Source organism: Staurois parvus, unplaced genomic scaffold (genome assembly GCF_062004578.1).
Source record: "Staurois parvus isolate SC_StPar_1 unplaced genomic scaffold, SC_StPar_1.0 ptg000554l, whole genome shotgun sequence".
Lineage (NCBI taxonomy): Eukaryota > Metazoa > Chordata > Amphibia > Anura > Ranidae > Staurois > Staurois parvus.
In genome coordinates this window covers 138,780-166,285 of record NW_028318350.1, presented here as the reverse complement: position 1 = coordinate 166,285, position 27,506 = coordinate 138,780, and the positions used below count along the sequence as shown (strand labels likewise).

At 42.4% G+C, this 27,506-nt stretch overlaps 1 protein-coding gene across 3 annotated transcripts in view; it reads right to left on the bottom strand.

Annotated features, from left to right (window-relative positions):
- Nucleotides 1-734: 734 nt before the first annotated feature.
- The window catches only part of COA1 (cytochrome c oxidase assembly factor 1), a 153,822-nt gene continuing 127,050 nt past the window's right edge, over nt 735-27,506 (bottom strand). For all 3 annotated transcript variants that reach the window (XM_089691198.1, XM_089691199.1, XM_089691197.1), the window contains 4 exons: nt 14,486-14,584; nt 10,593-10,744; nt 3,567-3,643; nt 735-952 (listed from right to left, as the gene is read on the bottom strand). In XM_089691198.1, coding sequence (XP_089547324.1) covers nt 847-952; nt 3,567-3,643; nt 10,593-10,744; nt 14,486-14,584 — 434 coding nt within the window. In that variant the 3' untranslated portion in view covers nt 735-846. The remainder of the gene's footprint in view (nt 953-3,566; nt 3,644-10,592; nt 10,745-14,485; nt 14,585-27,506) is intronic.

The window sequence follows — 27,506 nt, the reverse complement described above, 5'->3', positions numbered from 1 at the left end:
ACTTTGACACCCGTGACTTAGAGGCTGCCAGCTTGCATCGAGCTCGAAGAGACTCTGCGGAAAAAGAGGCGGTGTCATATAGGTGCAGCAAGTTTGGAACAGTTATTTGCATAAAAAGGTTGGCAACTCAAAAGATGGATGATGAAAGAGTGCTTGTCCTTATAACATTCATCTGCTGTGGTCCGGAGTGATGTCTGGGTCCTTAGGTGTGAAGCCAATGTCCAGGCGGCTCTCAGCGTTTCCTACTGTCAGTTACATCAGGAAGGAGAAGGCCAACATCACTTCCGGTGACGTGCATTCAGAGCATGTGTGTTCCTTCTTCAGGCCAGAAGAAGGAGTACACATGCTCTGAGTGTGCGCCGTCCCCCCGCTACCGTGACGTCGGCCTTCTCCTTCATGGTGTAACTGTGACAGAAGGAAATGCTGAGAGCCGCCAGCACCGCCTAGACATGGACCCAGACATCACTCCGGACCACAGCAGATGAATGTTATAAGGACAAGCGCTCTTCATCATCCATCTTGGGAGTTATCAACCTTTTGATGCAAATAACTGTTCCAGATTTGCTGCACTTAGATGGCGCTGCCTCTTTCCCTCAACTTTTACATTCCTGTCTATGAGATGTCTAATACACAGTCAAGAGTAATGTTACGCACATAGGTAATAGGTTTATACCATGCTCTAAAATGTTCAAAAGATGAATCATTCTTTAAAAGTTATATTCAAATACACTTCATTCAAAGAAAAACATTGCAAGCTTTTATTGACACACACAATGGCCTCAAATGAGCACTTACAGAAGAGCATTGTAAAAGCTTTGCAACAATTTATTATTTTATAAAGCATATTTAAGATGATATAGGACTTTTTACATCTTCAGCAGGTATACCAGAATGATAAATTGGGATACTTTGTCCATTTTCTAATTCTAGAACCACATCCAGGAGATTCCATCTAAAAATGTACAAAAATATATATATTTAGTGGTGCTGGTTACACTTGCAATCATGTACACACAGTGGCTGCATCTGTAGTAGAATACAAGTTTACAATGGGTACCATGTGATCTATACTTACCCATGTTGTCGGAAACGTTAACCACACCAAACATAGAAATCAGGTAGACAGTCAGGTATGCAGTCCAAAGAAAACTGAGGACAGATTCTGTTCTTTAATTTACAGTTCATTACATGCAGCTGAGAATAAGAATTAAAGCAGACCTTAAAAAAATAAATTCACATGGGCATGCCAATCTGTACATGTGTAGAAAAGCATCGTCTTCACCTGCACAGGGTGGGCAGATGTTCTATGCAGCCAACCTATTTAAATCAATGACAGGTGGTCGGCTGCATGCATCTCCATGTGCATCTCCGTATACATCCGTGTGGGTCCGGTGAATGATTCAGGATGCAGAGACGGTTATGCAGGCCATAGATGGGTCGAAAATCGGCCGATTTGTCGGCCGAAAATAAAATTGGCCGATTTTCGGATCGGTAGTGGACTATTTGTTCGGCCGTTTTTCGGTATTTTGGCAGATTTTTTTTATCGGTAAAGTTGGAAAAAAAATCGGCCGATTTTCGCGGCAATGATGGGCAAATCGGCCGGTTTTTTTACCGATAAAAAATCTGCGCATGAGCAGTGACCTACAAGAGGAAGACATGAAGAAGAGGATGAAGAAGAAGAGGATGATGAAGAAGAAGAAATTCCAGTCCGGCAAAAAGTGTCCCTGCAGATTGCTCCGTTATAGCGGTTGCAACATTGTATCTATTTGTTTCCGAATAAAAACATCTGTATCCTAAATGGATACAAATAGATACATTGTTGCAACCGCTATAAATGTCAAAGAACTGTCAAAGAAATAGCAGAGCTCTCTGCAGGTACACTTTTTGCCGGCTGTAGACGGGATGAAAATCGGCCGATTTTTTTTTTTTTACCATTCCTGGTAACGTCAGCCGCTTGAACGACCAATTTTTTGTTTTTTAAAAGAAAAATCGGCCGTTTTTCTCCCCGTCTATGGCCTGCATTAAACTTGCAAAGCTAAAGCAAAAAGGTCAAAGCCACAGAGAATCCCAGACTCAAAACGAAATGGAGTGCTGGATTCAGATTTCCCGAAGGGTCGCCGAAACTGTCCAAGCACAAAAAAGGGAACACCCCTCAGGAATAGGGAAAAGATCCATAGCTGAGAATCCATACAATGAAGTGACAAATAAACATCCAAGAGTTCAATGTTTTTAATGATAGAATTGATCCATAGCAGAATAAATCCAATGGGTTGCCTTAGCCAAATCCATCAGGGCTTAGGGATTTGACTGTGCTTAATTAAGCTCAGGTAAGTAAACACCCAAAGACCTGCACTGTGATTTACTGCTTGGAATGGTTTCAGGAGGGCAGGTTAGGCCAGCGTTGGAGATCGCAGCATCAAGGGCTCCCATTGGATTGCATGGGCCTGCACAATAGACGAGATCCTTTCTGGACATGCCTCAAGGCACATTGTTTTGTAAGTGTGCATGTATACATTATTGTGAACTTGCATTTTTTTTCTATTTGCATCAGGGAAAAATCAGTTCCGTCTTTAGGTTTGGTCACCTTGTATTCTCCATTTTGAGAACGAATTTGCCACAGACTAAATAATGCTCCCAAATTAGTGCCTGCTTCTAATCCTGACACTGATACAGAAGCATGATGTCATGTCACCAAAGAGGACCAGGGATTTGTGACTGGTTCCTACACCGTACAGTGTTCACTTTTCACTTTCCATCTCATACAGTACTACTAGACTTCCAAAGAAAGCATTACTAGTGAAGGTCAAGAAACGCATACATGGTGCAATCCCTAAATCCTTCTACTCATATTTAAGCCTTTTTTCGGTGTTCCCCATTTTTTTGGTCAACATATTTCAGGTCACACCTAATCTCCTTCCTTGCTTGGATTATATACTCCAGCCTACCCCATTTTCCCTTTAGTTATTCCCATTTGCAATATAAGATCAGCTACAACAATAGTTACAACTCCAGGGATTTGTGACTGGTTCCTACACTGTACAGTGATTTTTTTTTTCAGGTTCTGGATTCACTTTCTGTCCAAGGGCGGACTGACAACTCATGGGGCCCCCAGGCAATAGGGGATCATGGGGCCCCTGTGTCCTCACTCACACTCAAACCACACCCAAAAAAGCCTATGAAAGGTACCAGAGGCATCTCATGGGGCCCCCTACTGACCCCAGGCCCACGGGCAATGCCCGAGTTCCCAAATGGTCAGTCCGCCCCTGTTTCGGTCCTACACAGCACCATTAGTGAAGGTCAAGAAAAACATAGATGCTGCAACCCCTAAATCCTTCTACTCATATCCAAGCCTTTCTTTCTTCGATAGTCACCATTTTTTGGCCCCAAACATTTCAGGTCACGCCTAATCTCCATCCTTGTTTGCATGGATTATAGAGTTTACTCCAGCCTACCCCATTCTCCTTGTAGTTGTTTCCAGTTGCAATACAAAACCAGTTACAACAATAAAAAACAAAGAAACATACAGATGTTTGGGGCACACAGGTTTCCTATACAGAGACACGCACCTTTCATTCGATTGGTCTCGTACAGCTGAAGAGCACAGATGTCCAGCACTTAGGGATCCAGACACTGGTATCCGAATCTACAAACAAAAGTGATTTAAACAAATGAATGTTAGAGGCTTCATGCGTGTTCTCATGTTCCCATGATCTATCACTTAGCATTCTCATAGCTGAATTTATGGATGTGACTAACATTTCAAATTATACGTGTGCTGAAGGTGACTCAGGAGAACTGCGATCCATTGTGACGACCTCATTTATTTTTGAAGGCATTAACTTATTTTCTTGACCCTAAAAAACTTTATGTATAAACAATATACTAAAAATAAACACTTAATTCCAATTTCTTCTTGTAATACGCACAGCAAAGGTACTGTGTATATTTTTGTCAATATACTGTATATTTTATTGATTTTTTTTGTCCATAAGGGATTACAAGTAAATACACTTCAGAGATAAAAAGGAAAAAAAAAAAAAAAGTTTACAGTAAACAGTGTAAGCAAGAATATATTGTGTGTATGAGTACATAGTAAAGTGGTTGTTTTTGGGATGTAATTATTTAGTACATAGAAAACAGCAGTAAACCATAATTGTGATCACAAGGCTGAGCAGAGATCATAGTCAATTGGTCATTAATCCCTTCACGCCAGCACCTCCCGGCCCTTTAAGGGGTATCTGACGGCGGGAGGCAGGGCGTGGTTTAGGGTCATGTGACCGCCGTGATTGGCAGTCACATGATCGGAAAGGTCCCGATCGCAAGGAGAGATGGGGACCTTTCCGTGGGACACCGGCACATGCTGGGAGCACACAGGGTGCACGCTCTCAGCACACGTTTCTTTATCAATGGTACACAAATATGCGGCCGCTCAGCATCAAGGCGCAGCCACAGAGAAGCTGCATATTTGTGTACCGTTGGCGTGAAGAGGTTAAAGTGATTGTAAAGGCAGTTTTTTTTTTTTTTTAATTAACAGGTTTATTACCTGCTCTGTACAATGGTTTTGTACAGAGCAGCCCCGATCCTCCTATTTAGGAGTCCCCCGCCAATGCTCCTGGCTCCTCTACCCCCTTCGAGTGACCCAAGGCAAGCAGCATCCTCTAGGGGCACTTGTGCAGGCTTGCTCCCGAGCCAACTCTGTGTCCATAAGACACACAGAGCATGGCTCATCCCGCCCCCTCCTCACTGGCTCTAACTGACAACAGGGGCCAATGAGGAGGGAGAGAGCCGGGAGAGCCTCTGCTCTCATGCACATCACTGGATTGAGATCGGACTCAGGTAATTATAAGGGGGGCTGCACTCTGAAGGTTTTTTTTTTTTTAACAATGCAGAGATTACATTAAGGTAAAAAACCTTCAGGTTTTGGGACCACTTTAAGGTATGGAGGATCGGGAGATGGGAAGAAAGGTGATGGGTCAAGATTATTATTACATCGAGTTTATATAGCGCCAAAGGGTTTACTCAGCACTGTACAATAGAGGGGGGGGACAATGCAAGAAACAGAACAGCAACAACAGCAGAACACGAGGGGTTAGAGGGCCCTACTCTTTCGAGCTTACAATCTAGGAGGGAGGGGGTAGTAGCACAGGAGGAAGTGGCTGTGGGGGATGGAGTGGTAGGAGGAGTGGAGGAGAACAGCTGTTAGGTGAGGGTGGGGTAGGCTTCCCTGAAGAGGTGGGTTTTCAGGGAGCGCCTGAAGGTGAGGAGGGAAGGTGACAGTCTGATGGATTGGGGCAGTGAGTTCCAGAGGATGGGGGAGGACCTGGAGAAGTCTTGCAGTCATGCGTGGGAGGAGGAGACCAGGGAGCAGGATAGAAGGAGGTCCTGTGAGAAGCGAAGGGTACGGGTAGGGTGGTACTTGGGGTTGGTGAGGTAGTCAGGGGCAGTGTTGTGGATGGCTTTGTAGGTCAGGGCTAGTGTAAAGAGTGTGTGGGAGGGAGATTGATAGAAGCATATTTACATTAGGAAGGATATGATGAATATTCTTATTGTGTGCTCCAGGGCTGGGCGTTGGGTGGTACTGGATGTTGGTTTAGAATTTGCAGTGTTGGTCTATGGCATTGTCTATAAAAATCTTTTAGCTAGAAAGCCTAGAATTGATGAGACTGAGGTTTTTAAGGGAGTTGGCTAGATAGGTATTTCAGTATTATAGAAGTGGGGTGATGTTAGGGGGATTGTCAGTAGTACTCTAAATATTTTGGGTAAATTGTGACATAATGCCATAAATATATATCATATCCAGAAAGCAGCAATAAAACTTACAGACAACCAAATCAGTAATGCACACCCATAAAACTGACAGGAGTGATGTTACTCTTATGACAAATGAATTTCATCAAGAAAATAGCGATGTCACTTTTGTCACATAACTGTCACACTCCTAGTTTGCTTAAATGTACTTCACGGGAGATAGCATGGTGTTGTGTCTGTAAAAGGAACAGGGGATATTACGAATTATAATAATACTTTGCTAGTAATCTACATGAACTACTTCATTATTGATTTTTTTATTTTCACAAGAAATTCCTACTGCCGTACCCTGATGGACTTTATCTTGAGAACATGCTGCGATAGGCACATGTGAATAATGACACATTTTTGTATAGATTACACCCCTTTTCAAATACAGAAGGTTTATGACTTTTAATACATAGCTGCCATTCAATTGTATGAGTATCTATAAAAAGAGATGCTTTCATGTTACTTGACCTACTTAATTTCCTCATTTCAGTGTTCCTTTTCTCCTATGATTCCTTTGCTAGATGTAACGTTTAAAATTCAGATGCAGACTTACCTTAAAATCCTTTTTGTGGAGTTCATAGAGGAACACGGGATTCAGAGATATTTGGGTTTTACTGTTACCTACAGGAGAATGTGGATGCTGGCAAACAAAAAAACCAATGACCAGCCTGGTATAATCTCTCCCGCTCTCAGCATGCCTTGGTTTTGTCATAAAGCAGTATGGAGACAGCACGATCATAAAACACAGAAGGGTGGAGCCCCTCAATAAGAGTTTGAACTCTTATTGAAGAAAAAGATTTTATGATGAGGACAAAAATTCAATTTTTTTTCTAATTGAGGGACAAAAGGATTCAGAGACATTTGGGATGTTCAAGAGAAGTCCCCTTAGGGATGGGCACCACAGCCAAAAAAAGAAAGCTAACAGGCAGTACTGCCTGCAGCTTAGAGGACAGCCTGAAGGCCTTTATGTTCAAAGTTGGTACCAGATGAAGCCCAAACAGCCACCTGTGGCTGCTTTGCAAATATGGTAAACAGCTGCCTGATGCCAAACATGTACATTGACGGGAATGGGTGGAACTCGATCCTTAAGACCACAGACTTAAATAATGATCTGTTTGAGCTACTGAAAAATAGTGGAGCAAGAAGCTAGTTCCTATTTGCAGGGATAATCTGGGATGAAAAAGATTAAATCAATCTTCCTGATGGAAGCCATGGCTCTGAGGTAGACATGTACAGCACAAACTACATCAAGACAACAAAGGGAAATCTCCTTCTGATGTAGTGGACCCAGACAGAAGGCCAGAACAGTAAAAGGCTCATTTACCCATTTTAAAGTGGTGCTAACAGTATGGCAGCAGCCTACGACTGCTCGGGGAAACATGTTTGATAAAAAGTCCATAAACTCAGAATTTATCAGAGTCTCTGTGGCAGAAGGCTGCTAAGGCCTCAGGTAGATCAAATAATTATCCGGGGGGAAAGCAAGGGGGTACGCATATTGCCACTGTGGTCAGAATTTGCAACCAAGGTTGCAATTTGGCCCATGAAATCCTGAATAACTGTTGTGAAATACTCCTTGGTTAAAACCAAGGAGGGGCCACGCCTAAGGTCTCATGCACAAGGGTGTATGAGTTAATGGCTCAAATGTGCTGGAATTTTTCTGACAGAAATGGCTGAAAAAAATGCCTCCAAGTACATGTTTATGCACTTATGGCTTTGAGCGTAAATGCATTCTACTGGCCAGAATAATAATTTACTCCGGCTACTGGAATACATTTAAATGCATTTGTGCGTGCTTATGCTCGCACATGTGTAAATTATGCTCAAAAATGCTCTCAGAATGCACCTTAGGTGCATTTTTTTTTTTTTAATACCTTTAAATACGGCTCTTGAGATATGGATCTAAACGCCTGATGTGCATGGCCACATAGGCTAACATAAAGCTGTGTTTACAGTCATAAAAAATCCTGCTGAACACCTGTAAAAACAGCATTTTTTAGGTCAGTGTACATGAGCTTTAACAGAGAAAATGATAACTCCAAGGATTGCAGTCCGAGGACTCAATAGAAGACAACATCTCAGGCTGTCAGTGTCAGGCCCTTCAGTGGGAGCTCTGCAGGAAACAGCAGATGTGATAATGGATTGTGATCTGGGAGGGAACCAGTACAGGAGAACTTGGAGTTTGACATTTTGTACTGCAAATCAGGGACAGTGAAGCTCAGGGTACAAAGCTAAGCCTTGAATACTTACAAGCTGGCTGCTGGTAGCAGAATAGGTTTAAGCAGTGGCAGCGACAAGGATATTTTAGACCGCAACAAGGAATAACTAAGGTGGAACTTTGTGTCTCTTGTAATTAGAAACTGTGTTGGGTAGGTGCTACCTCAAGCTGAATTGTGGGAATAGAGTGCAGGTTGTACATGCGCAGACCTCCATCCAGTGAATTCCTCAGGATCTTAACCCTTTTTGTGGAAACCAACAGAAAATAGAGAGAATGCCGAAACCCTAATGAGGTGGCTCAAGATGCTCAGTCCACATGGCCTACTCATAAATTAGCCTTCAGAGATAGACTACATCAGATGCTGTGCCACAGCATTGGACCTGGAAAGCACTCTGTGGCTAACACAGTACACGGCGGCATGGAAAGTGCCACAAGCAGATCCCAGCCATTGAAGGTCACATTCCAGGCAGGCCCCAGAATCTTCCAATCCAGCAGGTTCCAGATATGATCTCCAAAGTTATTGCTGAAGATACGCCAATCTGGATAACTGCATGAAGAAGCCAGTTCAAGGAGCATGTCAAAAAATTTTTTTTAAAGGATAAAATGGTTAAAGGATAAGTTCACCTTTGGGAACATGTTACATGTTCCAGCCGTTTTTAGGGTGGAACATGCCACATGTTCCCATAGCCGCCCCTCCCCCCCCTCTGACAGATAAATGGGGAGAAGTCTCCTGGTACTATCGATCAAATTTTAAAACATCTTTGCTGTGCCGGGCTCTGCTCACATGCCGGCATCATTCAGTCACGGACTTCCGTGAATGAATGAACTTCAAGTCTTGGCAGCCGTGGGCTTGTAGTTTTCAATGAACCACCACGGCGCTGTAGAGCGGCATTGTAGTTCATTGAAGCTTCCTGTCAGAATATCTGCTTGGCCATATATCCTGCACAGCAAGCAGATATTCTGACAGGTCTGCAGGAGACCTGCATGGCATCAGCGATCTACTGATCACTGGTGCAATGCTTTACAGGCTCCTGTAGATAAAATTAATAAATGCACATTTTTTTACCTGCAAAAAAAAAGTGCATTTATTATTTTTTTTCTAAAAAGTGAATTTAGCCTTTAAACTTTTCCAAGTAGAGAAAAGGTGTCCATCTTTCCTGAACATTAGAGAAACTGAGGAATGAGCGTGGGAGGGGTTATGACAGGCTGGTCACTTTTTTTGTCTGCCAATGTCCAAATCCTCCTGTAGGCAGCAATAAAACCTAAATGTCTTTGAATCCTGTGTCCTTCAATGAAAAATGTCGTCATTTTGGCAACCTAAACACTAATCTACAAAAAATATGGTGGGAGTCAACCATTTGCGCTCCTGAGGATTTATCCCCCCCTTCCTGACCAGGTCATTTTTTGCGTTACGCCTCTGCGTTATTTTAATGGACAATTACGTGGTCGTGCAACGTTGCACCCAAATTAAATTTACGTCCTTTTTTTCCCACAAATTGAGCTTTCTTTTGGTGGTATTTGAACGCCTGTCCGGTTTTTATTTTTTGCACTATAAAATAAATAAATAAATAAAAAAAGACCAACAATTTTGAGAAAAAAAAAATATTTTTGACTTTTTGCTATTAAACATGTCCAGTAAAAAAATTAAAAAAAATCAAATTTCATCACAAATTTACACCAAAATGTATTCTGCAACATGTCTTTGCTAAAAAAAAAAAATCCCAATACGTGTAAATTAATTGGTTTACGTGAAAGTTATAGTGTTTACAAATGGTGGTATTTGGAATTTTTTGGAATTTTTGGTATATATACTGGAATTTAAAAATTGTTTTTACTAGTAATGGCGGCAATCAGTGACTTATAGCGGGACTGCGGCGGACATTCTGACACTGGGGGGGAACTGACTTGGTGTCTATGACATCCCCAGTGACACCAATACAGTAATCAGTGCTAAAAAAAAAAAGCACAGACACTGTACTAATGACACCGGGCAGGAAGGGGTTAACATGAGGGGCGACCAAAGGGTTAACTGTGTGCTGGAAGTGTTTTACTAGGGGGCGGTGTCAGTGTGCTTCACTGCAATCACACTGCTTTGAATGGCTGTGCTGTGCAGAAGCATCCAAAGCAGTGTGCCTGAGCTGACAGGGAGGAGAATTGTCGGAAATCATCAGGAGCCGGCGAGTAATTACCGTCCGGGACCCAGTGATTGACAGCCGCAGCTGTGAATGGCGTCTCGCACGCGCCCCCTACCCGGAAATGCAAAATCACGTATATATACGTGATTTTGCGCACCTGTGCCACCCTGTAGCAGTATTTCTGCTATAGAGCGGTTGGGAAGCGGTTAAAAGACAAAACAGTTTCAATATAGGATAAAAATGGCATGGCAGATCTTGGTAGGTGGGAGTGAGTTTAGGTTTCTACCAACTGTTCAGATATTTAGAGAATTGATTTAACCAACATCATCGAGAAATGCATAATGAAGTTGATGGAAATCTAAAATAAAGGTGAAAGATATTAACTAGCATGCTGATTTTTTTATAATTGCAAACAGCATCTATCACTACTACATAGGACAAACCCGAGCTGATGACACGGCAACACGGTTGTGTTCATCCAACAGCTTGAGATTGTGGACTTTAAGAGGTGGTGCCCCTAAAATCTCTAGAGCACTAGGCTGAGACTCCAGCTTCTCAATAGCTTCTGTGAAAAAATTTTTCTTGCGAAATGACTCTGTAATAGAGATAAAAAAAATTATTCAATAACAAAAATGCATAAAAAGTTTTAAACTTATAGTATGTCAATTGAAAAGTACAGTACCTTATAATAGGTTATCAAAGCAGAGTGAAACTTTCCCAATCTACACTATTTTATAGCCCGCCCCATTCTGTATCACCAACATAACATAGTAAGCTTTCAAATATGGCGCGATAAGCGCGAGCGCCAGTTTTGAATATAAATAGCTCCATGAAAGTGTCCTGCTGTAAGCCCTGCACCCTATGAATATGTGCTTAGCACGAAACGCGTCAGGGGCTACAGCATCTGGACATCTAGCCACCGCTGGTGGCCATCCTGAATTTCTGGTCAGTATTGTTGTTTCTACTTACCTTTATTGGAATAAAGTTCATCCATACAATATCACACTATGTGGGGTCCCTTATTGGGCTCTCTTCGTGAGTGCCACCCTCCGCAGTGCCCAAGAGGTGACCCCGGATGTTGTGATTTTCTGATGAACCTTGGAATCCTGTTATGCTGATGACCAGAGGATGGCAGTGAATGCAGCCTGACCAGAATGCAGATGACCTATGTGTACCTGATGATACAGGAGACTTAATTTTATGCGTATATAATACGCATTTCTGGTGAGTGCGCATTCTGTTTATTAAACATCTATCACCTCTGGATCACATATTCACACCGTAAGACGGGACTCTACGGGATCCCCATGTTATACATTTCTTGATCTGGACACTTTATTCAACTGTGACCACTATCAGTGTTATCACGTATTGTGCTTTATATAACAATTTTGCACATTGTACGTTTCGTTTTGATTATCACTTGCACTATATTGTTCCTATTCCCAGCGCTGCACCTTTATTATTTCTATAGTTTCCTGGAAGGTGTGTTGGTTACCTTTTTGGTTTTCTAGCGGTTTTTACACATAACTTAGATATCTTATTCTCTAGGTAGCGCTCGCTAGACAATCTATATCCATATACCTAACAGCACCTCTGGGCTGCCATTACCACAGCACCTCTGGGCTGCCATTTCCACAGCACCTCTGGGCTGCCATTTCCACAGCACCTCTGGGCTGCCATTTCCACAACAGCTCTGGGCTGCCATTACCACAGCACCTCTGGGCTGCCATTACCACAGCACCTCTGGGCTGCCATTACCACAGCACCTCTGGGCTGCCATTACCACAGCACCTCTGGGCTGCCATTACCACAGCACCTCTGGGCTGCCATTACCACAGCACCTCTGGGCTGCCATTACCACAGCACCTCTGGGCTGCCATTACCACAGCACCTCTGGGCTGCCATTACCACAACAGCTCTGGGCTGACATTACCACAGCACCACTGGGCTGACATTACCACAGCACCACTGGGCTGCCATTACCACAGCACCTCTGGGCTGCCATTACCACAGCACCTCTGGGCTGCCATTACCACAGCACCTCTGGGCTGCCATTACCACAGCACCTCTGGGCTGCCATTACCACAGCACCTCTGGGCTGCCATTACCACAGCACCTCTGGGCTGCCATTACCACAGCACCTCTGGGCTGCCATTACCACAGCACCTCTGGGCTGCCATTACCACAGCACCTCTGGGCTGCCATTACCACAGCACCTCTGGGCTGCCATTACCACAGCACAGCAATGACGCATAGGGCAGCTGCTACAAAGGAGAATCTGTGCTCAGTAGGGCCCCCAACTGGCTGGTTCTGCTTAAATATCAGCCCTTGACTACATCCCTGCTAGACATTGCTGCATCTGTGTGCTCTGGCGATGGCAGAAGGAAGCCAGGGGGCCGCTGTTAAGGAATCATCTGATAGCCCTTTCAAACTAATACAGTTTTGATGCATTCCTATTGACCTACAATGGAAGGCGACTATTTGGTGTGCTTTTGAAAAACTGCACAAAAGACGCAGTATGCAGGACTTTTCAAAGCGCAGCTCACCTGCAGTGTGAAACATTGAATAGGATTTAATGGGGAATACTTTTCATTCACTTTTGTCACCATGAAAAAGCATAATAAAAGCCCATCAGTGTAAAATGGGCTTTAGCCTGTTAGATCGTTGTGCAAATTGTAGGCATTTTTAATGACAGCTAATATTGGAATCAGGGTGGATAAAAATCAATGATTTATTAAAATCAGATTTTTTTTTAATTTAAATCAGATTTTTTTTATTTAAATCGGATTTTTTTTAATAAAATGCTTTTTGAGGAAAATATATTACCATCCAAAGGTTATTCCATCATGAAATAAAGATTCGTTTTTTAATTATGTAGAATAAGGCTGTATATGTTTAATTTTTTGGTAAATAAATTCCATGAATCCATTCACAATGTCGCTCTCCAGAGGTTTCTGTAAGATTATTGGGCAGTTTCTCTGCCTACAAGATATTATCACAGATGATCGGTTTACTTTTGCAGTTCTCAAAACTGAATGTGACTCAGCGGAGATCACAGGCCTCTTCTTCACAGCAAAAATGTTATAACATGAACAGAGCTAAGAAAAAGACCTTCATCCTAACTTCTACAAACCTATGAATACAGAATCAACCCCTTCAGTGCTAAGTTTCAAGAAGTTCAGTGAATAGAATAGAAACAATATTTGTCTGATTGTTTGGAGTGGAATAGATCTGCACAAGAAGAAAGTGAAACTAAGTGTGAGGAGGGAGGGGCCGACAGTGCGAGGAGGGAGGGGCCGACAGTGCGAGGAGGGAGGGGCCGACAGTGTGAGGAGGGAGGGGCCGACAGTGCGAGGAGGGAGGGGCTGACAGTCTAAGTTTCTTCAAATATATATATTTTGTTTAGCCAAATTAGTTACCAAACATGGATGTTTAAGCAAATCACATATGCTGGAATGTTATTGTTTCAGTTGAATAAATCTTTTTAAATTGTTATTATTAAGGTAATGATTATTTTTCTCCTTCCTAAATACAACAGAAAAGTTGTCCAAATATGAATGATTAACCTATTAAACTGGGGATAAAAAAACGAATATGAAAAGTTGTTATTCTAAAAATCTTCATCTACTTGTATATTAAAGTTATACCAGCAAGAATTAGTCTTTATGTAGAAAACTAGGATTTACATCCAGCCTTACTGACTAGTGATTTAAATCAAATCCACCCTGATTGGAATCATCTACTCTTCCTACCACTCCATCCCCCTCTTGTACCACTAGCCCCTCCCTCCTAGATTGTAAGCTCCAAGGATCAGGGCCCTCTAATTCCTCTTGTATTGAACTGTATTGTTGCTGTATTGTCTCCCTCCATTATGTAAAGCGCTGAGCAAACTGTCAGCGCTATATAAATCCTGTATAATAATAATAATAATGACATGGCGTCACGTGAAAAAACATAGCTTGCAAATGAATCCAAGACTATCCAATCAAAATTAAATATAGAATTGTTTAAACATAGTCTGAACCTTTAATAGAAGTTTCTGATGATATAAAAATAAGCCCCCACATTCCTATAGGCCCACTTTTTGTTAAATATATAGGGATAGATTTACTAAATCTGGAGCACTAAGAAACTGGTGCAGCTGTGCATGGCAGCCAATCAGCTTCTAACTTCAGCTTGTTTAACTAAGCTTTGGCAATAAAACCTGGAAACTGTTTTCTATGAAGAGTTGCACCAGATTTTGTACTCTCCAGTTTTAGTAAATTTTTTTAAGTTTTAGTACCCCCGCAGTTAACTTAAATATAGTATATTTTCCACATTTCTATGTACTTACGCAGCAACAGATAATACATGCCCAGAGAACCTACTGGACACATCACAGTGAACAAAGTAAAATAAAGTGTCCGTTTGTTCCAAGATGAAAACATCTTTCCTGTAAAGACAGAAACACAGCAGTTTACTCCTCCGTACTCATTTACAAGATGTCTTGTGTGGAAGATGGCGTGACGACCAACTTGCTGCTTTGTGTATATATGACATGTTATTTCACTATCATTCACCTACATGAATACTTAGAAATGGAAACCACAGAACTGTACCAGAGAAAAGTAGTGTGGGGAGTTCCTACTAAGGCAGCCGTTTCACTACGTATCCAAACAAGATGATTTCAGTACGTAGGTGGAAAAGGGTTTGTTTAGTTTTTTTATACTGAATTCTATATTTATGTCTGCATAACATATAATAATGATATGCTGAAAAAACATTTTGACTTAACCAAAGTGTATGTTGAACAGTTTGAAAAAAAAACACTCCAAGTACATCACAACTACTTCTGTTTCTATATACACTGCTCAAAAAAATTAACCACTTGCCCTCCTGAGGATTTACCCCCCCCCCCCTTCCTGACCAGGCCATTTTTTGAATTACGGCATCCTTTTTTTCCCACAAATTGAGCTTTCTTTCGGTGGTATTTGATCACCTGTGCGGTTTTAATTTTTTGCGCTATAAAAAAAAAAGACCGACAATTTTGAGAAAACTATATTAATATTAAAAAATATTTTTGACTTTTTGCTATTAAACATGTCCAGTAAAATATTTTTTTTTTAAAAATCGCATTCCGTCATAAATTTAGGCCAAAATGTATTCTGCTACATCTCTTGCTTAAAAAAAAAAAAAAAAAAAATACCAATACGTGTATATTATTAGTGATTTATTATCTACCAAAAATTAATAAAAATCAAACAACCCTCCTGGTAGATCAATGATAAGTGGCATTGATTCATTACAGTCCAGAATTGGAGAATATATAAACTTTTTTCTGCAGCCATTGGTTTCTTATATTAGGGAGTAAAAATAGGTATACGAGCGCTAGGTACAATAGATGAAGCAGCTGGCATTAAAGGTCAACCTCTAACCCTCATAAAACATACATATTCAGAAATGCAGCGCTATTAAATGACATATAAAATGGTGACTTATAAAACAATCACATAAAATATAGATATAAATATAAAATTGTGCTGTGGAGCGCTAATATGTTAGATTACAAAATCTTCAGTTTTACTCAAAATTAGTTGATGCAAAAATGAATACACCCCACAACAAAAACTACTACATTTAGTTTTTTGTATGACCTCCATGATTTGTGGGGATAGCACCAAGTCTTCTAGGCATGGAATGAACAAGTTGGCGACACATCTTTTTCCATTTTTCAAGAACGATCTCTTTTAGAGCCTGGATGCTGGATGGAGAGTGATGCTCAACTTTTCTCTTCAGAATTCCCCCCCATAGGTGTTCGATTGGGTTCAGATCAGGAGACGTACAGTACTTAGCCACTGAATCACTTTCATAAGGTTCTTCTTCATAAACGCAACAGTGGCCTTAGATGTGTGTTTTGGATCATGTTGGAAAAGTGCACGACGACCAAGGGCATGGAGTGATGGTAGCATCTTCTCTTTCAATATAGAGCAGCACATTTGTGAATTCATGATACCATCAATTAAATGACACCAGCAGCACTCATGCAGCCCCACAGAAAGACACTGCCACCACGTTCCACTGTAGGCACCATGTATTTTTCTTTGTACTCCTCACCTTTGTGACGCCATACAGTTTTGAAGCCATCAGTTCCAAAAACATTTATCTTGGTCTCATCACTCCAAAGTAGAGTCCCAGTAGTCGTCTTTTTCAGCATGGGCTATGGCAAATTCCAGGTGGGATTTTTTTGTGCATGGGCTTTAGGAGAGGCTTCCTTTCCCAACTTCTGTGGATGGTTTGGATGTCTCTGTGAGATGGTTGCAGCTCCATCTTTGTTAAATTTTTGCTACAGTATTCTGACTGATAAGTAAAGCTTTGCTCTTGTAGCCTTCACCTTTTTTGTGTAAAAAAATTATTTTCTTTCTCTGGCCTTGTAACATTTCTCTTCCATGTGGTGCCATTGCAAATGGCATGAAATGGGAAGGGGTTTTAACGCCCTTTTATAATCAAGGGACACCTGTTTAATGAATAATAAGACTCACCTGTAGTTGAATACATGACACCATCAATGAAATGCAGCTCCCCGACACCAGCAGCACTCATGCAGCCCCACAGAAAGACACTGCCACCACGTTCCACTGTAGGCACCATGTATTTTTCTTTGTACTCCTTGTACCTTTGTGACGCCATACAGTTTTGAAGCCATCAGTTCCAAAAACATTTATCTTGGTCTCATCACTCCAAAGTAGAGTCCCAGTAGTCGTCTTTTTCAGCATGGGCTATGGCAAATTCCAGGTGGGATTTTTTTGTGCATGGGCTTTAGGAGAGGCTTCCTTTTTCAACGTCTGTGGACGGTTTGGATGTCTCTGTGAGATGGTTGCAGTTCCATCTTTGTTAAATTTCTGTATCACTTTTGCAACAGTATTCTGACTGATAAGTAAAGCTTTGCTGATCTTCTTGTAGCCTTCACCTTTTTTGTGTAAAAAAATTATTTTCTTTCTTGGGCCTTGTAACATTTCTCTTCCATGTGGTGCCATTGCTAAAGGCATGAAATGGGAAGGGGTTTTAACGCCCTTTTATAATCAAGGGACACCTGTTTAATGAATAATAAGACTCACCTGTAGTTGAATTCTTATTCATTAGGATTTTGTTGTCTAAAATGTAGCTTTGCTCCTAAGACATTCATTGGGGTGTGTGGGCAAATTAACAAATCTTGTTTGCAATCAATGGGCCGCATTTGTGGGTGTATTTTGTAGAATAGTATCCCACAGAAAATGTTGATTCTGAAAGGAAAGTAAAAGGTTTTCTGACAAATCTGTTGGGGTGTACTCACTTATGCGGAGCACTGTATGTGACCCTGTGTAAACAACTTACTATGCTGAGAGCTCAATTAGCCATTTTCCCTCCCTGGTGTCATGTGACTCCTTAGTGTTACAAGGTCTCAGGTCTGCCACAGGGAGCAGGTGTGAAATTTGGTGTTATCGTTCACACTCTCTTATACTGGTCACTGGAAGTTCAATATGGCACCTCATGGCAAAGAACTCTCTGAGGATCTGAAAAAAAGAATTGCTGCTCTACATAAAGATGGCCTAGGCTATAAGATTACCCTGAAACTGAGCTGCAGCACGGTGGCCAAGACCATACAGCGGTTTAACTGGACAGGTTCCACTCAGAACAGGCCTCGCCATGGTCGAACAAAGAAGTTGAATGCACATGCTCAGCGTCATATCCAGAGGCTGTCTTTGGGAAATAGTAGTATGAGTGTTGCCAGGATTGCTGCAGAGGTTGAAGAGCTAGGGGGTCAGCCTGTCAGTGCTCAGACCATACGTAACACAATGCATCAAATTGGTCTGCATGGCTGTTGTCCGAGAAGGAAGCCTCTTCTAAAGATGGAGCACAAGAAAGCCACAAACAGTTTGCCGAAGACAAGCAGACTAAGGTCATGGATTACTGGAACCATGTCCTGTGGTCTGATGTGACCAATATAAACTTATTTGGTTCAGATGGTGTGATGCGTGTGTGGCGGCAACCAGGTGAGGAATACAAAGACAAATGTGTCTTGCCTACAGTCAAGCATGGTGGTGGGAGTGTCATGGTCTTGGGCTGCATGACTGCTGCCGGCACTGGGGAGCTACAGTTCATTCAGGGAACAATGTATTGTGACATACTTAAGCAGAGCATGATCCCCTCCCTTTGGAGACTGGGCCACAGGACAGTATCCCAACATAACGACCCCAAACACCCCTCCAAGACTACCACTGCCTTGCTAAAGAAAAAGAGGGTAAAGGTGATGGACTGGCCAAGCATGTCTCCAGACCTAAACCCTATTAAGCATCTGTGGGGGATCTTCAAATGGAAAGTGGAGGAGCGCAAGGTCTCTAACATCCACCAGCTCTGTGATGTCATCATGGAAGAGTGGAAGAGGACTCCAGTGGCAACCTGTGAAGCTGTGGTGAACTCCATGCCCAAGAGGGTTAATGCAGTGCTGGAAAATAATGGTGGCCACACAAAATATTGACACTTTGGGCCCAATTTGGACATATTCACTTAGGAGTGGACTCAGTTTTGTTGCCAGCGGTTTAGACATTAATAGCTGTGTGTTGAGTTATTTTGAGGGGACAGGAAATTTACATGTTATACAAGCTGTACACTCACTACTTTAATCACCTCCCGCCCGCCATATAGTCCAATGACGGTGCAAGGTGGTTCTCTCATTAAGGGAGGACGTCATATGACGTCCTCCCATTCTCACTGCGCATGCGCAGCTCAGGGACACAGCGGATCACCGATCCATGGAAAGAGCCGAAGATGTCGGCTCGGTTATGTGATCAGCTGTGTCCAATCACAGCTGATCACATATAAACAGGGAAGTGCCGGTTATCTGCATTTCTCTCCTCACGAGCTGTCACGCTGACAGAGGAGAGGAGAGCCGGTAATTGGCATTCTGCGGAGGGGACATCTACACTGATCATCAGAGCAGTGATGATCAGTGTGCCCTAATGATCAGTGTAGCCCCAGCAGTGCCACCTGTCAGTGTCCATCAGTGCCAGCTGTCAGTGCTCATCAGTGCCACGTGCCAGTGCCCATCAGTGCCATATCAATGCCTACCAGTGCACATCAATGCCACATATCAGTGCCCATCTGAGCTGCCTTTCAGTGTCACCCATCAGTGCCAATCATCAGTGCTGCCAGTCAGTGCTGCCTAGTAGTGCGCATCAGTGCCACCTATCAGTGCCGCCTATCAGTGTCACCTAACAATGCCAGTCAGTGCCACCACACAGTGCCAGTCAGTGCCTATCAGTGCCATATACCAGTGCTGCCTTTCAATGCCCATCAGTGCCACCTATCAATGTCCATCAGTGCAGCCTCATTAGTGCACATCAGTGAAGGAGAAAAATCACTTATTTACAAAATTTTATAACAAAAACTAAGAAAAAAACGTTTTTTTTCCACAATTTTCAGTGGTTTTTGGTTTGTTTAGGAAAAAATAAAAAACCCAGAGCTGATTAAATACCACCAAAATAAAGCTCTGTCTCAAAAAAATGATAAAAATTTCATATGGGTACAGTGTTGCATGACCGTGCAATTTTCATTCAAAATGTGACAGCACTGAAAGGCAGGAAGGGGGTAGAAGTGCCCTGTAGGCAGGAAGGGGGTAGAAGTGCCCTGTAGGCAGGAAGAGGGTAGAAGTGCCCTGTAGGCAGGAAGGGGGTAGAAGTGCCCTTTAGGCAGAAAGGGGGTAGAAGTGCCCTGTAGGCAGGAAGGGGGTAGAAGTGCCCTGTAGGCAGGAAGGGGGTAGAAGTGCCCTGTAGGCAGGAAGGGGGTAGAAGTGCCCTGTAGGCAGGAAGGGGGTAGAAGTGCCCTGTAGGCAGGAAGAGGGTAGAAGTGCCCTGTAGGCAGAAAGGGGGTAGAAGTGCCCTGTAGGCAGGAAGGGGGTAGAAGTGCCCTGTAGGCAGGAAGGGGGTAGAAGTGCCCTGTAGGCAGGAAGGGGGTAGAAGTGCCCTGTAGGCAGGAAGGGGGTAGAAGTGTCCTGTAGGCAGGAAGGGGGTAGAAGTGTCCTGTAGGCAGGAAGGGGGTAGAAGTGTCCTGTAGGCAGGAAGGGGGTAGACGTGCCGGTAGGCAGGAAGGGGGTAGAAGTGCCCTGTAGGCAGGAAGGGGGTAGAAGTGTCCGGTAGGCAGGAAGGGGGTAGAAGTGCCCTGTAGGCAGGAAGGGGGTAGAAGTGCCCGGTAGGCAGGAAGGGGGTAGAAGTGCCCTGTAGGCAGGAAAGGGGGTATAAGTGCCCTGTAGGCAGGAAAGGGGGTAGAAGTGTCCTGTAGGCAGGAAAGGGGGTAGAAGTGTCCTGTAGGCAGGAAAGGGGGTAGAAGTGTCCTGTAGGCAGGAAGGGGGTAGAAGTGCCCTGTAGGCAGGAAGGGGGTAGAAGTGTCCTGTAGGCAGGAAGGGGGGTAGAAGTGCCCGGTAGGCAGGAAGGGGGTAGAAGTGCCCGGTAGGCAGGAAGGGGGTAGAAGTGCCCTGTAGGCTTGTGGTTACATTGTAGCAAAGTGTTATTTCTTCAGTGTTGTCACATGAAAAGATATAATAAAATATTTACAAAAATGTGAGGGGTGTACTCACGTCTGTGACATACTGTATATACTATGGCCAATTTGGACAGCAGCCAGTTAACCCACCAACATGCCTCTGTACCATGAGATAAAACTGGACTACCTTTGAGGAAACCCAGTCAATCACAGGAAGAACATGCAAACCCCATGTAAATAGTGTTCTGGCTGAGATTCTAACTTTGGACTACAAAACAGCAGTGCTAACCGCAAAGTTATTTTGTCTATTGCTAATCTTCACTAAAAAAAAAACAAAAAAAAAAAGTTATGCTTTTGGCTGGAGGCCACTTTAGCACAGAAACACCTTATTTACTGTTCGTCACAAAACATTACCTAAAAAAACCTGCAACTCTTCATAATATACAATGGCTGCATCTCATTGGGCATCATTGTTAGCTCTCTCTCACTGGCAAACACTAGGATTGGCAAATCATTAAAGATTGCCTTCTAGAAGACTTTGCAGGATTTTCTCTCCAGCACGTTTGATTTGCTGAATCTTTAAGCCACTTGATGGGATTAACAAAATCTACACTAATTTACACGTCTTCATTAGAGCATGGCACTAACAGTCAACGACACGGATTTGACCTTCTCAGAAATCTCTTTATTTAAAGTTGCTTTATTTAAAAGCTGCTAAAACAAAAAACAAAATAAAAAAAAAAAAACAATCTGAAAATAAGGACAAACCTCTGTTTCATAGACATAACTGAAGAGGTTATTTTTGTACTGTATTATGTGCATTTTTCTTGAAACTGATAGTAAACCTTTTTTCATTGGTTATCATCCCTAACTCTATACAGCTTTCTTAAGCAAATAATTTTTTGCAAATAAATAAATTGGTGTAGCGCTAAATAAATACTAAAATGTATATCACAATTATAAATGAATACCATTCATTAATCCGTGTATACAAAAATAAATTCTAAATATATAAGTGTTATATAAAGTGCAAAACACTACAATACATAAATATTGGATGATTCCCTCAACTTAGGCGATCAATAAAATGTGAACATGAAAAACACAGTGCAAGTGTACAAGCCACACTCTGTGAAAATAAATGTCCACTCCAAGTCCACACGCTGCACTTATAATATTGAATTGTGCTCCACAAACATAAATCACGTGTAAACTCAGCCCAACGTGAAGTAAATCCAGTGCCAAATCCAAAAATAGCCAAAATGCCCCCTCACCTCCTTACAGTGACCACAAGGGCCAGCTCGCTTTTTAAGGGTGAGCCACACTTTCACAGGGATATCCTCCTCACCACCAGATGGACCCTCCTGGATATTCCCACAGATCAGTAATCCTCTTTAGTTCTCCAATCCCCTGGTACTTAATTGTCGTTCCAGGTGACAACTCCTCCAGGGATTGCCCAGACCGGGTGAGGATATCCCTGTGAAAGTGTGGCTTACCCTAAAAAAGCGAGCTGGCCTTTTGTTGTCACTGTAAGGAGGATCTCTGTTTGTGTCTGATATGATCCTCTGTGAGAGAACGACCAGTTAAGTACCAGGGAATTGGAGAACTAAAGAGGTACAACCCCACGGGAAGGGTACATTTTTATGTTTCCTGGAGTTGGGCTTTAAAGTGGAACCAATGTTATTTCCACTCCAGCAATGTGACATCCGTAAGCTCCCTCACTGGTGCTGACATCTTCTCTTGGCCTCCTTCTGGATTCGGCAACTTTGCCCGTACTAATTTACCAGCCTAGGATGATGTAATTTACTGAGGCACATGCAATTCAGTGTACACTGTAAAGAACTACGGAAGCAGGTAGGTAGGAAACATTTAAAGCAGGAGAGACAAAGGGGTTGATTTACTAAAACTGGAAAGTGCAAAATCTGGTGCAGTTCTGCATAGTAAGCAATCAGCTTCCAGGGTTTTTTTTCGTCAAAGCCGAATTGAACCAGCGGAAGTTAGAAGAGGATTGGCTCCCATGTGCAGCTGCACCAGAATTTGCACTCTCCAGTTTTAGTAAATCAAACCCCATGGTATGTCCATTGATCAATACAAAGTCTTCCTACTTCCAAATACTTTTTTTTAAAATGCTAATTTTTTCCCTTGAAGTAGTGCGATTTCAGGTGGGACTTGCCTGACATCTCTGTGACTTCATGCACAGATGTCTTTTCAAGTAGCACCTGAACTCGCAGAAAAACTATTTTCTAAATCGGTGCAACTCCAACAAAGTTGCACTGATTTGAACAGTTCCATTGCTGACAATAGGGTGCGAGTTGTAATGCGAGTTGGAACTGTCAAGTCGCACCGGTGTGAACCAGGGCTTAAAGTTTATATACGTTTTACTGTGTACTGGAATAACTTTCTTGGAGTTCCTATTAGTCTGTAATTTCCCTTCTCCCTGATGTATCGCCAAGCAACATTTCAGTAGTCTGAATTAGTATGGTGGTTGTAAATGCTGCCACTTGGATGCAACAGGCTTTCTTTCTGCAAGTAAATATGGCGGCAATGCGAGGCATGTTCCCTGTACAAATAGCAAGGCTTAATTTCCAATATTGTTTGCAGTGTATGTGATAATATATTCTTTTCAAAATGCCCTTTCACATACAAGCAGACCACAGGAAGAGGGAGCGATAAACCCATTAATCAAGCAATGTGTTATTTTCATAGCAAACACTTCAAGAAGGAATGTCATGATTCATTCTTACATACGGCACATTGGCATTCATAGTATTTCACAGGTAGGTGGGTAATCTTTGGTATGGATTGTATTAAAGTGGCCCTGCTTATAGAGATGAAGCAGTCTGATGTTACCAAAACAGGTAGGGATCACAGAATAATGGAATATAAGACCGCTATCCTTCCCAAAAATCAACCAGGCACAGTAAGAATAGAAAATTTGGCCAGTTACATCCAATACAAGTGAATAATTACTGAATGCAGCAAGAAAATTCCTTGCCACCATCAGGCCCAATGTGTGAAGGGGTAAGCTTATGACAACCAAAAAGGAAGCTTCTTGACCGATGTGTCATCAGATTTAGTCATTAAAACAAAATACGTTTATAAACATTTTCAAATCTTGACAGTGTTGAAGTGGAAGAAAAGCCTAAGTCTAACTATTCTTAAAAATGTTCCCTTTCCACTTCTCCTACCTATCCAGCATACCCTGTATGAAAAAAAGTAGTTTAAATCTGCTCTGGTTTGTTCACATGATTCCTGCAGCTCAGAGTTCCCTGTGTTGGTCAGTGGCTGCTGCAGGGGAGAGGAGGGAGCGTCAGCAACAGCTGGGCCATGGGAGCCTATGGGTGATGTCAGAGCTCCCAGAATTTTATTTGATCTTTTATTGAATTTTCCAATACAAAAAGAATCTAATACACAAACATTTTTCCAATAATTTACATAATTCCAATTTTACATCAACTTATCCCCTACCCCGTCGTCCTTCTTACCCTCCCCCCATCCGATTACCCCTATCCACGTCCTATTACCCAATCTCTATCCTCTTCTCATAATTATCTATCTGTATCTATAACTCTTCCTTCCAACCTCCGCTACTCCATAAACTCTCTCCAGGCTTTTCCCCCTGAACTCCAACCAGTTCCAGATATCTTCTAGATGTTTTAAAGTTAAACCAACTACTCCATGTTTTAATAAAACTTTCCATTTTATCCTCCTCTATGTGGTACAACTCATCCTTTCTATAAATATTTTCATAGTTGCATAGTTAGTCTGGTTCAAAAAAAAGACAAAAGTCCATCCAGTTCAACCATATAAAAAAAAAAAAGTTATAATCCTATACCCACCGTTGAGCCAGAGGAAGGCAAAAAACCCAGCAAAGCATGATCCAATTTGCTCCTGCAAGGGAAAAATATCCTTCCTGATCCATTTTCCACTGTTTCTCCAATCATTTATTCTTGCTGGGTCCAGAGCTTGCCACAACTTGGGAATCAAGCCCTTAGCTGTACTGATTAAATGATATAGTATCTTATTTTTATGTAGTTTCACTAAAGGCTCAAAATTATGAAATAGACACGTGCATGGGTCTTTCTGTACAGTGATCCCACATATTTCCTGAATATGTTGGGTTATTCTCTTCCAGTAATCTGTATTGTCGAGTAATCCCACCATATACAGTTGCAAGAAAAAGTATGTGAACCACTTTTTGTTTTGTGAAGAGGAGTGGTCCAAAATGACTCCAGATCGTTGTGCAGGTCTGATCTGCAACTACAGGAAACGTTTGGTTGAGGTTATTGCTGCCAAAGGAGGGTCAACCAGTTATTAAGTCCAAAGGTTCACATACCTTTTCCTCCCTGCACTGTTATGTGCAATTAAACCATGGCAACATCTAATGTTTGTGTAGTATTATGTTCAGCAGACTGTGTTCTTCTATTGTTGTGACTTAGATGACGTTCAGAGCACATTTTATGCCCAATTCATGCAAAACTCCACGTAATCCCAAGGGGTTCACATACTTTTTCTTGCAACTGTATGTTCCATAGTTCCCTCTTCCCCACAACTTCTCCAACATAATTGGTGAAGCATCTACTTGCTGTTTATGTGCCACACTGGGTGTTATATACCATCTCGACAGACATTTATAGTTCATTTCAACTGTGTTCATATTCACCACCTTATGTGTTCATTTAAGTATTTTATTCTTTTGTTATTTTTATACAGGATTTATATAGCGTCAACAGTTTGCGCAGCACTTTAAAAAATGAAGGTAGACATTACAGTTACAATTCAATTTGGTACAAGAGGAAACAGAGGGCTCTGCTAGTCAGAGCTTACAGTCTAGGAGGAAGGGTTGAGTGATACAAAAGGTAATAGCTGTGGGGGGATGAGTTGATGGAGGACACAAACGGCGGTTTACGAATTAGTAGCAGGATAGGCTTCTTTAAAGAGAAAGGTTTTCAGGAATCTTCTAAAGGTGGATAGATTAGGAGACAGCCGGATAGATAGGGGTAGGGAGTTCCATAGGATGGGGGAAGCTCGGGAGAAGTCCTGGAGGTGAGCATGGGAGGAGGTAACATGGGAACTAGAGAGCAGAAGGTTTTGGGAGGATCGAAGAGAGCGGTTTGGTTGATATTTTGAGACCAGGTTGGTAATGTAGCCGGGGCAGAGTTGTGGATGGCTTTGTAAGTTGTTGTTGGTATTTTGAATTTTATTTGTTGGGCGAGTGGAAGCCAGTGGAGGGATTTGCAGAGAGGAGTAGGAGACACTGAATGGTTGGTGAGGTGGATGAGCCAGGCAGCAGTAATCATGATGGACTGGAGGGAAGAATAGCCTATGTAACGGTAAGCCAAGGAGAAGGGAGTTGCAGTAGTCGAGGTGAGAGATAAACAGTGAGTGAATTAGGAGCTTTGTGGTATCGTTGGTTAAAAAAGGGCGTATTCTGGAGATGTTGCAGAGGTTGAGGTGGCATGATTTGGACAGGGATTGGATGTGGGCCTGAAAGGATAGTTCAGAATCCAGGGTTACACCTAGCACCTTGGCATGCAGGGATGGGTTGATAGTGGTGCTATTGATCCTGATCAAGAAATCAGGAGAAGAGGCACGTGGGGGAGGAAATATGAGCTCAGTTTTGGATAGATTGAGATTTAGGAAGTGGTGTGACATCCAGTCTGATACAGTCAGGTCCATAAATATTGGGACATGGACACAATTCTAACATTTTTGGCTCTATACACCACCACAATGGATTTGAAATGAAACGAACAAGATGTGCTTTAACTGCAGACTGTCAGCTTTAATTGGAGGGTATTTACATCCAAATCAGGTGAACGGTGTAGGAATTACAACAGTTTGCATATGTGTCTCCCACTTGTTAAGGGACCAAAAGTAATGGGACAGAATAGTAATCATAAATCAGACTTTCACTTTTTAATACTTGGTTGCAAATCCTTTGCAGTCAATTACAGCCTGAAGTCTGGAACGCATAGACATCACCAGACGCTGGGTTTCATCCCTGGTGATGCTCTGCCAGGCCTCTTCTGCAACTGTCTTCAGTTCCTGCTTGTTCTTTCCCTTCAGCAAGTGAAATGCATGCTCAATCGGATTCAGGTCAGGTGATTGACTTGGCCATTGCATAACATTCCACTCTTTCCCTTAAAAAACTCTTTGGTTGCTTTTGCAGTCTGCTTTGGGTCATTGTCCATCTGCACTGTGAAGCGTCCAATGAGTTGTGAAGCATTTGGCTGAATATGAGCAGATAATATTGCCCGAAACACTTCAGAATTCATCCGGCTGCTTTTGTCAGCAGTCACATCATCAATAAATACAAGAGAAGCAGTTCCATTGGCAGCCATACATGTCCACGCCATGACACTACCACCACCATGCTTCACTGATGAGGTGGTATGCTTAGGATCATGAGCAGTTCCTTTCCTTCTCCATACTCTTCTCTTCCCATCACTCTGGTACAAGTTGATCTCGGTCTCATCTGTCCATAGGATGTTGTTCCAGAACTGTGAAGGCTTTTTTAGATATCGTTGGCAAACTCTAATCTGGCCTTCCTGTTTTTGAGGCTCACCAATGGTTTCCATCTTGTGGTGAACCCTCTGTATTCACTCTGTTGAAGTCTTCTCTTGATTGGTGACTTTGACACACATACACCTACCTCCTGGAGAGTGTTCTTGATCTGGCCAAATGTTGTGAAGGGTGTTTTCTTCACCAGGGAAAGAATTCTTCGCTCATCCACCACAGTTGTTTTCCATGGTATTCCGGGTCTTTTGGTGTTGCTGAGCTCACCGGTGCGTTCCTTCTTTTTAAGAATGTTCCAAACAGTTGTTTTGGCCACGCCTAATGTTTTTGCTATCTCTGAT